Source organism: Morchella importuna (assembly GCF_003444635.1).
Source record: "Morchella importuna strain M04M26 chromosome Unknown Morimp01GS015, whole genome shotgun sequence".
Classification (NCBI taxonomy): domain Eukaryota; kingdom Fungi; phylum Ascomycota; class Pezizomycetes; order Pezizales; family Morchellaceae; genus Morchella; species Morchella importuna.
This window is the reverse complement of record NW_025763412.1, coordinates 898,442-911,048: the sequence shown is the minus strand read 5'-3', so window position 1 is coordinate 911,048 and position 12,607 is coordinate 898,442. Positions and strand designations below refer to the sequence as shown.

General features: G+C 43.2%; 3 protein-coding genes across 3 annotated transcripts; 2 read left to right on the top strand and 1 right to left on the bottom strand.

Moving 5' to 3' along the window:
• Positions 1 to 1,051: 1,051 nt before the first annotated feature.
• LAJ45_05674 (uncharacterized protein) lies at positions 1,052 to 1,328 on the bottom strand (the record flags this gene model as incomplete). The annotated part of the gene is made up of 2 exons (XM_046115243.1): positions 1,052 to 1,205; positions 1,255 to 1,328. The coding sequence occupies 2 exons, from the start codon at positions 1,326 to 1,328 to the stop codon at positions 1,052 to 1,054; spliced, it is 228 nt and encodes a 75-aa protein (XP_045971765.1).
• An 893-nt stretch (positions 1,329 to 2,221) lies between these two features.
• On the top strand, positions 2,222 to 2,818 carry LAJ45_05673 (uncharacterized protein; the record flags this gene model as incomplete). The annotated part of the gene is made up of 3 exons (XM_046115242.1): positions 2,222 to 2,265; positions 2,369 to 2,453; positions 2,513 to 2,818. The coding sequence occupies 3 exons, from the start codon at positions 2,222 to 2,224 to the stop codon at positions 2,816 to 2,818; spliced, it is 435 nt and encodes a 144-aa protein (XP_045971764.1).
• Positions 2,819 to 6,705: 3,887 nt separating this feature from the next.
• Positions 6,706 to 7,339, top strand: LAJ45_05672 (uncharacterized protein; the record flags this gene model as incomplete). Its single annotated transcript, XM_046115241.1, has 3 exons — positions 6,706 to 6,767; positions 6,837 to 6,888; positions 6,956 to 7,339. The coding sequence occupies 3 exons, from the start codon at positions 6,706 to 6,708 to the stop codon at positions 7,337 to 7,339; spliced, it is 498 nt and encodes a 165-aa protein (XP_045971763.1).
• Between the last annotated feature and the right edge of the window lie 5,268 nt (positions 7,340 to 12,607).

Below are 12,607 nucleotides of genomic sequence, written 5' to 3'. Positions count from 1 at the left end.
GGGCAAAAAAATAAATAAAGCAAAAGATATAATATCGGCACGGGCCGTGTAAACGAGACAATATTCCGACATCGGAGTACCCCTTTGATGTCGTTCTATGATCCGCATTTAGTACCGATGTCGGAATTCGAATTCAAACCTGGAAATTGGATGCCCCCATCCCTTCTCCCACTCTGCCTGAGTTTAGCTAAAGAGAAAGATCCCTTGAGGCTGTTATTGGTTCGAGGTACGTACTGGTTACACTTACCTATCGTTTTAGGAGTCTCCGTACGTCCGTCAAGAACTACCACCCGTGGCTATGGGCGCAAGATCTCAACTATATGTAATTAAAATCTGAACAGACAGCTAGAGTACGTATCTAGTGGGGATAACCCGTCCATTCCATCTACCGAAATATAAGGAGAGCGAGACATGTAAGCTTCATGGTTCATTTGCTTGCGCGGGCGGGTTTCTTTTGCTGGGGAAGCTAGGCTAACTGCCAGGGGGGCAGATAGTGGACCGGGCGCCTGGGAAATCGCATTTGGTAATGACCATAAGCCTTAAAATTGCCCACTCCATCGTTCTGAAAACTCAGGCACTGGGACATTAAGTCAGGTCCCAAGAAAATCGGCAGAACTTAATCAGCGAAATGGTTGTATCAAAAGTGAGCCTTGCAAGCTGGGAAGGGAAGAAGACCCGATGCAACTATCGCCCAAAGCAACTTACAAAGGACTGACAGCGGACTGCGGGACGAAGACGCTCAAGCTGATGAAAGAAGCCGAAGAATGTAAACCTGATATCCGATACCTAGTGGTCTTAAGCACAAAAAAAAATCAAGACTTCTGTGTTTACAATAATATTCTATGAAATATATACCCACAGAGATTCAGCTATGGGGTTTACAACTGACCGCTAGAATAGCTATTTTGGTTCCTCATCTCCGGTTCTCCCCCTCCCCCACGCAATTGGCATTTACGCGTCTATCCATATCTTTACATATTTTACTGGGTGTGTGCATGTATCCACCGCTCCATCCACGCCTACCAGGTTCTGGACCATAAATCTGAGGCTATCAAGTTTGCCGAACTTCTGAAGGGAAAAAGCCCCAGTTCTCGCTACCAGTGTGTGCCTTGCGCGGTATTTTCCATATTTGATGGATGGTATGCCTTATCTCCATCACCGAATCCGTAAAAATGGCCGGCGGGAGAGAAATGGCATCAGCCATACTATGGTCTTGAGCCATCGGTCACGATCATCTTGGGAGAGGCATCTTACGCCCTTGATTTCTGGAGCACTGGAGATGTATCCCGGGTTGGGCAATTGTAGTGGGTTTCACCTGAGCGGTGCATGCAGAGTACGGGTGAAAATATCGCTCAGCCACCATCTTGCCTCAGTGTACTTACATGATAAGCGCACTGTCCGCCTGTGTGAGACATTTAAGCGCAATATGCACTCAGTTAACAGCAGTGTTGCGTGTGTTAGCCACTGTTAGACGCGGTGCATAATAAGCGCGCAACCACATCACTGCAACTGTGTCTAGTATTTGCATACAGCACTCAGTCCGGGCCAGCGAGTGCAACCCCTCAACAAGTGTAACCACCAATAGACTTGCACTTCAATATCCAGATGTTTGACTCCCACTAGGGTCAAGTAGTCTATGCAAAGGATGTGAAGCTCGGGGTCTGTTGAGGACTTCATCAACGGAAATCCGAGAATGCCATCACGTGACCAGGTCTAAAACAGCGTGTGCTTCTTTGGGAATTTTACCAGATTCATAAAAATCAGACCTGTCATGGGCGAGTCTAAGACCAAGGATATATCGTTTCAATGCGGTAAGCGGTAGTCTGGGTGTTGCGGCACAGGGGCTTCATCCCATTTAGTTTATTCTTTTCACTTTGTTTTTTTGCTGCTTAAAGTTTTTATATCTTTTTCGTACTACAAGTAACCCACTAACCTAGGCGTCCGACAGGACATCCGCGCGGGCTACATGCACTCTCTAAGCTTCTTGCTTCCCACTATATACTACATGCACGTACATAAACCTCATGATTAGTTCGGCTCCAATCATATACAACTCTAGATCTTGATGCCTTCTATCAATTACTCCAAGATCTAGCCTGATATAAATCACATATCTTCTCAAACTCCCCGACATCTTATTTTCCATACTCTCATTCAAACTAAGCTACGACGATTATCATTCGAAGTTCCTCAAAGATCATAATATCAAATTACCGCAATAATGACCACGTCTTCCCTCAAAGCCCATAGCGACAAGTCTAAAAGGTAATATTCCACATACACCTTCCGAGTTCTTCTTACTTTCTATCTATAGCATGTTAATGGCAATGAAGCCTATACATTAATTACTAACATAATACCGTGCTAGCACCCGTAGGCCTGCCAGTCAACGAACTGACTCCCGCCAATCATCAAGAGTCTTCATTAGAGTTGAAAGATGGAAATCTAAAGAGGTTGGTTTTGGCGGTATAGTCGCTCTTACCAAATCAAGAAAAGGCTAACAATGTTAAAGGCTCCAGCAAAAGAAGGGGAATTAAACCTAGTCGATTCATCCAAATCCTCGAACCCCCTCCAAGAGTCAGAGCTCTCAAACTCCAGAGACTACACACTCTCACGAGTACTTCAAAATGCACAATTCCTAGACGATATAGACGCTTTACTGGACCCTGAGTATAAAAACAAGTTACCAGTTAAAACCCCGTTCTCGGAGGTTAAGCCTTTGGCAAGATTTTTGTCAGAGGGGCGTGAGGAACAAGCCTGTATTATTGCGTTGAAGGAGGAGGCGGGTGGGTTAAACATTTCGATGTCACCGCCCTAGTAACATGTAAACGCATCCATGCTGTTGAAATAGGACCTTTCGTTCTCATGAACCTAAAATTATCCGTCTCTGTGGTTTTTCTTTTGTGATGGAGATACGAGTTTCTTTTTTTCTTTCTCAATTAGCATACTGCTTGTCAGCCCATCAAAGAGTGTATCATGCATGGCAGTTGAACAGCTGGTCTGGGAATAGCCAGAAACATTATATTCGCGACCCGGGATAAGCTCTACTACTACAAGGACATGTAGTACTGGGATCTTGTAAAACTAGAACCTCGCAACCGACAAACTCCAAAACTTCTTAAAGTTTAGGAAGCCTTGATGAGACGCGGGCCCAGAATTAATTTTTTAGCCATTTTTCCCATCAATTAAAGGCTCGGGTAGAGCACGGTAGCGAACTGGTGAGGCCTTGTTGCGTTGCCACATGTATTTACACATGCACAGGTACCTTTTACGGCTCGAAAAGCCATAAAGCCAGTACACCGGGGGTGTCGAGATTGCATGCGCATTTTCGTAGGCATCTGTCATCCCCTATATATCCGCATCCTAAAATTTAAAAAGAAAAAGAAAAAAAGCATTCCTGATGGCCTGCTATATCACCAGAACCGGCCCCAGATGTTTGTGTCTACCTGTGCATTGCGACGTGGTGCTCCTGGTTTTGAGCGTGTACTTAGACTGCGTATTCGGTTTTTTATCCAACGCGAAGCTACTGCTTAATTAATCTATTAGGGATCGAGTGTGAATATCTGCTAGCGGAAGAATTAAGGTGAACGGTAAAAGATAGTAGATATATTATAGCCCAATAATATACATGTATGTTGGAGATAGATGCGATGGCATTATTCAGTACGTTAGCAGCCTAGTCGCGCGTGATGATAGAGTACTGTATTTCCTAATACCAGTAGTAATTATTCCTAATCTTTAAGAGTGATTCATACTATCCTGATAAGGCTTAGTGCACGAGCGCTAATTTTGTAAGCTACACGGTCTTAGTCAGTGTAGTCAATGATAATTTGAAATGTTTTGTTTGCCCATGTGCGGCGTGAGCCGCGCATTCTACTAAATACTTCGAGTAGGCTCTAGTAGAATAAGATTAAAGTTATTTCCGTGCTGGGTCATGATGGCTCCTTAATCATATGCGGCTAGCTGCACTTGAGCTTGCGCAGATATCCCTTAGGCAGTCAGTCCGAATCACAACCCGTGACCGGGTCTGATATGGTAACTGTGTTCTGTTGAGCGCACTTAGTTTACTAAGCTTCACCGGCTCGGGGATCAGTATATGAACACTAAGTGTGTTCAACAGAGCACAGTTACCATATCAGGTTCGGTCACGGTTGTGATTCGGACTGACCGCCTAAGGGATAATAGAAATACATAGTTGCATTTACAGAGTAAATCTACAGGCTTTCAGATGTATCTCAATTGTAATGGTAAATCTATGTGATGTTCTAGGGCGCAAGCGACTATAGGTTCATGAAACACTACAGGTCCAAAATCAGAGAGATAACTTTCAAAGCCACACGTACCTTTTAATCTCACAAAGTAGGCTTAACGTATATATGTATCTACTGAATAACTGGGGTGTTCTATGGTTTAGTACCTGAAAATGGAGGAATATTTCGTCTTAAGCTAGATAGATATGTATTCTATGAGTTATGTGTTTGTTTGGATTTACATTGGGTCATGATAAAGACTGGTGCCTTCCCATCATCCCCGATTCCCGCAAGCTCAACCTCTGTTTGAACCAAAACATTTTGTGCTCGTCGGCACAGGACAAAAAAGTGGGTCCACGATTCGCGAGCCATTCAATCTTCATTTTTATGCCACCGGACCAAGCGCGATATTCTGTATAGGTCGATCTAGAAAAATTCATGAATTGCACCACTGCGCCATCACGTCAATGCATAGAGTGTCGCTGTTCCCTGCCATGTCTCGCCCTGAATCGCATGAATTCAATCGCCAGCGAGATTGTATGTACATGCACCTGGGTATAGAGTACATGCGTACATGTAGGTCTCTCGGTGGTGCAGCCGCAGCCAGTACCTTGTACCTGAGTGGCCAATTGCGCAGAACCTCAACGTTAAATGAAATCCCGGGATTCGACTAAGCTACGTACCAGTTAACAGCACCTTTTACATTCAAATATGGGGCATCCGGGCGGTTCAAAATTTGCCGCGCTTTAAAGATCATTAGATTAGGCGTTTTTTCTTTTATGTGTACCCTTTTCAATCGTAGTGATCGATCTCATAATATCTAGATTCATTTGGCAAGCTCGCAGATACGCTACCTGCAGCTGGCCGTCGATATATGCTCTTTGTCTCTCTTCCCCGGAACCCTTATATTAAGATACATATATACATATGCACTCGTACTCTTATAGTATATATTCTATTTGTCTAGGCTGACAAGCTGTACTGGCTGCTGTTTTCGGCAGTATGGACACTTGAGTACTCAATGGCACTCAGGCCGGAGGAACAGATTTTGAAAAATAGCCTATTGGTATGAGGAGGCCTATGTAGTATAATATAGCATCAACCCCAATACTTTACTTCATATACTTATTAAACTAATCATGTTTTCATTCATGTAATAATTATCATCGGCCGAGAATTGTTGAGTCCACTGATACATGTACTCTTTGTATCAGGTTCCTATTGTTGGGGCTATCGGCCGGTTCATCTGATATATTATCACTCACAGGACATATCATTTGTCCCTACTATATTCCGATGCATATTAAGGCGAACTCTCCTGAGAAAAAGAAAGTAGAGGTGAAAATTTTCTCCTTGGATTGAATAATATGCCAGGGGTGTTTTAATCTTGGGGCCCCTAATTAGAAATGACCACATAAACACACAGGGCGCACTAGGGGTTTTCAGACGTTAATAAATTCACTAATTGGAACATCTAGCTAAGCCGCACGCGTACGAACTTTTCAAGAATAATGTAAAACAGGGACCACCAGTGTTCACTCCGTCCTAACTCCATTATGTGCTTGTAGTACTCCACCATATCAATTGGTATTTCTATAATTATGGGCAATTTCAGCCGGCCTACTTTGATCGAGGCCGGAGATTTTTTAAAACCTACACTTCGCCTATATTTCACCTACACTTCACTTACAACGGTGTAATGCGAAATCTAGGAAAGAAACTTGCACTAGCAATTGAAAACCAGATTTATCAAGAGGCTAGGTTTAGATACCCCATGGCTATGACCCTAGATTACTTCCGAATATAAGGAGTTGCACTTCTCACATTATAGCGATAAAATTGACCATGGGTGCTTCGGTTTGTGCCTTGAGTTCTGCTTCTCCATAGGACCCGGGCTTCATGTGAAGAATATTCACTCAATTAACATATATGTACCCTTTATGGATAGCTATAGGCCAGTATATTTAAATGTATACGTATGTATGCTTCTTCTAGATCACGATAATAGCATGCAAATCGATGAAAAGATACTAGAATCATTGTATGGAGTTCATTAGATCAATCACTAGGCTGCTTAACTAGCTCTATGCTTTGCATGCATTACAATACACATATTGCATACTTGATATCTCTCCAATGCCATACTGCGTATATTCTTTTCGAGGTGCGCGTGCCATTTGACAAGATTTTAGAAAGAAAAAAAAATTATTGACTAGCGAAACCGCCTTGTCGCTGTAGGTTTTGGGCAGTATGGGCTTTATGCGCTGGCATGTAGTCTGAATTACATCCGCAATAACCTAGGATTTACAGCCTTGTACTATAGTGTTCTGCATTCAGAGAAAGCGCTTTTAAGTCAGGTTCTTTTCCCAGAGTTTAGAGATATACTGTAAGTAAGTATAACATTCAGCAACACATCCTTGGCTATATACATCTTATATAGCATAAATAACTCAAAATGTCTTTCCCCAACAACCAAACCACCCCTCAGAATAGTATGGTGTATATTGGATGCGGAAGGTAAGCCAAACTCAGCAAAAATGATCTTTGTTACATATCTCAATTCCCTTATCTAACCGGTCTTTACAGTAGCAGTACCATGTATCAGAGCACAGTCCTCAACACTGGTGAAAACAATGATGTATGTTATAAGATTTTATTTCAATATTTCTGTAGCCCTTATTTGTACTCGTGCTAATTCAATGTAGTCAATCAAGCTCACTACCCTCAACCCCAACAAGTATGGTGCACATACTCCACAATCAAACTTGAGAGCTCCCCCACAGGGAAAGTGCTGCAATCCACGCCAGCCTCCGATGTCAACTTCCAATATGTCTTGCACGTGCTCTCCCACAATCGAATATCAATCTCGAGCCACTATATCCATTGAGGACTTTTATCGAGGGTTTGAGAGTGCGCCCAACGATACCACCTCGAACTCATTCACCCAACCCACTCCGAAAGATAAGCTTTACACTCCTATGGAAAGATTTATACTTGAATCGAACGATGTGCAGCCTGCCTTGCTCGCATTTACCCGCCCCAATGGCCACCCATATTTGAATATCACCCCCGTCCTCAGACATGAATGAACAGCCCAGACCTATTACAAGCTTAAATGTTGAAAATCGAGGGCTATTTGCAGGTTTGGATGACTTTTTTCTTTTGTTCATTTCAAACGAATCTTATGATCTTTTAATGATGACTTTTTTCGAAAGAATTCCCTGTTTTTCTTTATTTCATTTTGAGAGATTCCTCGATGCAAATTATTTCGTTTGTTGGATAGTATTGGTTTTCATAAATGCCAGTGGGGACGAACCATCTTGTATACTCTACTGGCATGTAGCTTCGGTTGTTCGGGGCCTAGAACAAGCATTATGTGTTTCCTTTTTTTTTCTTTGTAAAACGGGCTGGGCTGTGTCAGTTTTGGAAATACATTCATGATACATACATACATGACCACGATGCAGAGTATACCGTGAAACTACATAAAGCTTGCTGCCTTGTAGAGTAGTTATCTGTACGTACATACAAGCACGTCTGCCAGAAGTATAATGGCTGTGTGCCTAGGCCTCTTATGCGCTGCATCCTGCGGGCGCTGCTCGGAGAATTGATGGGAAAGCAGGGAGGGAAAAAGAAATTTTGAGATTCAGATCAGCAGCGTATGCATAAAGTATAGTTAGTTCAGCTGATGTTACTGCGGTGCAGGATAAACCTCCAAAAATCTTACCTGCAAATATAGATTTCTTTTGGATCCAGCGCATATAGCTAGGATTTAATCTTGCAGATATGTAGACGTTTTCTGATATCTAGGAATCGTGTCCGTTTCGTGTCCGTTTATATGCATTGTATGCATACTCCATTTTGCATACAACGAACTTCCTTCCAGAGCCTTGGATCCCTACACCCGCGGCTCGGCGAGGGATCTAGAAAGAAATGGTCCTATGTGAACGCAGCACACCACGCTAGACTATCGATTAGCCTCACTTCTATTTGATTCTAGATGGCTTCTCTGCCGAAAGTTGTTAAACAAAAGCAAAAATATCCTTCTGGCGTTTGGTACTCAATGCGGCGTGACTTATGAGCTAAAGTTAAGTACACCTCGGGGCTAGACGACATATAGCGCCGTGCAGATTCCAGAAACCTAATTCTCAGGGCTGTCGTGCACTTTTCCCCGAGAATATGCTATCCATGGGTTGAGGGCGGAAGTTGCCATAAAAGAAAAATCGCTTGATCATCGAAGTGATTTTCAGTAGATAACCCGATTCGGCGCGCGCTAGGCTTCCAAAGAGATGTAGAAAACTTTGACTGAGTAATTCAACAAGAATTTGGCGTAAGGTGCACAGAGAAAAACCGATGCAGTCGATTAGCAAGCATACGGACTACAATAAAAGAAATGTTACCATTTTCTAAAATAAATTAGGGCGACCAATACCTTCGTACGCAACACAATCTTGTCCAGAAGGTTCATGCTTCAGGAGGTGTCCTCGAGGCAAGTCTGCCTTGCAATTAAATGAGTATGTCGAGTGAGTTTCGTTTATTGGTAACCGTAAAGTGTAGGAAGTATCCTTCGATGTAAGAAGATTTTTTTGAGGACTGGTATTCATGTAAAAAGAGAGTTCTTTGTCGAGGCCAATTGATCACATGTAGCCTTGTATAAGGCATGTAAGGCATACATGTATACGTATCCTTGTTTGGTACTCTTGTTTGGTACTTCTCCATATTCCAATTGAGAGCTTATGATCCAAAGAGATTTGCAAACTAATGCGCGGGAAGTGCTCGTGGGTCTTGGTCCAAAAGACAATATGCATGGCATGCCACTTTCGAATTATTAGTCGATATCACAAAGAGTCAGTCAAGGGATAATAAAGAGAGTGAGTTGCGTAATAAACCTTCTCGACAAATTAGGGCTTTAAAAAATTGGATGGTGGTACGTTGTGGTAGATAGTTCAATTTAAGCCTAAATATGTTGCAGGATTTATTTCCAAGGGCACATAATGTCAGTACTGCAGTAGTTCTATTGAGAACGTTTATGTCTCCACATCCCGTCCGGCGAGTTGCCTGGTAACTAGCTATAGCCAGATCGATGATCGATCAGAGTGTTTGACCTGCAGTTGGCCACCATCAGAGACGTTTCTAACGATTTTTATTGGTCAGCCGATAGTAGTCTAATTATTGGTCAATTGATAGACGTTTGCACTCCAGCTTCCTTTCAAATTCTACCAAGATGTACGTCTATAGCGCCCTATCTTCCCCATATCTATTGCACGGACATTGCAGCCTCAAACTTTGGTAGGTAGTAATCTAGAATTACCTTGGTTATTCAAAGCAGAACGCTCAGCTGATCAGGTATATCTCTCTGGGTGGTCAATAGGATAATGTAATCATCCTGATATACGTTCAGGGTAAAAGACGCAATTGAGGAGATAGGACGAAGACCGAGCTCGATATATGCCGCTGGAAAAAAAACCTATCGCCTATGATTACGATTGTTGTGGATCATAAACCGCTAGAATCAACAGCTTGACTACTCCCTCTAGCTCTACGTCAAGCCGGTAGAATGAACGCACTAGAAAGGCAAATTTTCGTATATGAAGCTCCGTAAACCCGCTCGAATAACAATAACGACTCTTGCGCACAACCAGTCCGACCATTTGTTCTCCTCATGAGAAGTTTTTTCTCTTGTGGAATCTACCGTATTGATTGCCCCATGAAGTGTCACCATCGATCAATGATGTCGGGCGTGCTCTTATCATCGAAAAGAACCGGGATTCAATTGAACGTGGGAGAGGCAACTTGAACATCAACAGGTTTTTTGACCCAAATCTTTAGGGGCTATGCTAGGGTTGATGTCCAATCTATTGCATTCGAATCGTCATGAATCCTTTGATACACCGGCCGCGGCCCCCAATATGTTTTCGGCCGAAAAATATACACATAGACTCTGGATCTCCAATGCGAGTAGAATTTGTGATCTTGAAACCAATGTTAGGAAAGTTCTTTCTAATATAAAAGAAAATGTCATGGAACGCTTATCTTGAGTCTTTCCTTTTCCTGTGCATTTACAGCGGGCCGGTAAACTGGTACCGCGCAATTGCAATTGATCTGATCATGCACTACGGATCGTGATCTGGGATCCTAGGAACGGTGCAGTTTGCCCACGAGGGCTTGTTACTGAAAAGCCGGAGGGTAAGATCAAAGCAAGGCTGAAGATTTCAAGGCTGAAAGTTGAGCTTTTTCAAGGAAAAACAAAACTAATATTCTCGCTCTGAAACAATCGCAAAAAAGATTGGTACTCTGTTTTCCTTTGAGCTTACCGCGCTAGTTGAATATTAACCTATTCGTGATATCCGTCAACTTAATCCCAGGGTCCATGAGATGACATCTTTAGTATAGCTAGGGCGTTCCAATCAATATGGCATAAAGGCGGTATGGTGGAAGTACGAGAGATCACCGGACCTTAATGTGTAAGAGATTGTATATACGACTAGCGAATGTGGAAATTGTGATCAAATACGCAACCGGATACGATCACGAACTTGCGACCTCCGAGTGACATCCTGTGTCCGAACGCTGGCATGTTATTAATTATATTGATTGATAATTCATTTATTGGGAGTTTGAAGAAAATTCAGTGTGCTGCAGGAAACCCTCAGTATTATGTATAACAGTTCCTTATCCTTCATGGGACGTGGTCCCTATGATCGATTAATTCCTAGAAGTAAAATCATTGCTAGTGATCATGCATGCGAGGAGACCAACTACTGACAGGCCTGATTATAAATATAAACTTCTAAAACTCCCCGGGATCGAAGGATCAGGTTCGGCCACCCAAACAAAACCAGTAGTAGCCGGAGAAATTGCGAACCAAAAAACCCCTGCGGGCCATGGGCAGATTGCCTTTTTCTTTTTATTCCGGAGATCATTCGCCTTGTGGGCGTCGGGAAGACTAGCCCGGGCCATTTCTCAACCAATACTATCCAAATATATATGGCGCGAGAAGGCATAGGGGGTGGGTGTGTCAACTTCAGAGGAACTTTTTTTGTATGGGAATTAGAGAAAATTCCACCGTCAGGCTAGGCGCTAGTACCATTATGGGGGTAGATCTCCCAATTTCTATAGATTGATTGGCTGCAAACGCCAAAGTTTACACACCTACCCACCATAGCTTCTCGAGCCATAGTTAGGCAGGAATTTTCTCTAACCGGCAAGCTTCACCGCTCTAATCCGCATGGAGGGAGCGGGTACTATACTCTACTGGACATATTGCTTATCTCGTCGTCAGCCTTAGAAACGTACGCCCAAGTGATCATTCATGAAATATAGATTAATTCAAGGCGAACGTAGCGGGGTATCTCCGGCACATGTTTGTACCTGTCATCATTCTAATATCTGGAATTAAACAGTGCTTGGGATTTTCCGCTACTATGTACTCTAGATGATCTGTGGGTCGCATGGTTTAAGCTGAGCCAATAGGAATCCAAACTTTCTCCTCCCGTGGATGCAAGCCACATGTCGCACTCCCAAGCGATGGGCCCCTTCCAACACGAATTTGGAGAGGAGACTGGTAGGGTAGGTAGAGGCTAGCTCTACATGTAGGTACCGGCACAGCCAGTATCAATTTGCCGCAGCAGAGCCTGCAGGGTTCCCAGCAAACGAATTGTTAGCGGTAAATAATCGAACACATACAGCACTCAGTTACTAACGGATAAGAAGATAAAGCTTTCCTTTTTTTTTTTTTTTTTTGCAAGATAGGTATGGCGCGAGAAGGCCTAGAGGGCGGGTGTGTCAACTTCAGAGGAATTTCGTTTGTATGGGAATCTGAGAAAATGCCAGGGTTAGTCTAGGCGCTAGTACCATTATGGCCAATTTCTATAGGTTTGATTGGCCGATTCTTTAAAAAAACGCCGAAGTTTACACACCTACCCCCCCATAGCTTCTCGAGCCATATGTTTTTCTCTTGAAACTTTTTTCGTTTGAGCATCACGAACGTCTTTCCGATACGTGTAGAACGCAAACCCGGGTAAGTAAGGCGCTCAGGCACAACCGCATGATGGATGGCTCGCACATCTGATGGATCTTGCCGATCCGCGGCCGGGACCATCAAGTTGATGGGATGAAAAAACCCTGGCATAGAGTATTATGATAGTGGTGGGTGTCACAGCATGCAGCAGTAGAGGGCATGTACCAATAATGATCGAAATCATTCTAGAGGACGATACATGTAGATTTGATAAGCGATATGCGCGTGTGCACGTGTGCACTGTCTGTGAGGACAGACTACATGTATGTATGTAGGTACTCTGCTCTACTCGTATTTCTCTGACGTTTGTGGACGCGACTGATATTGCATGCCATAC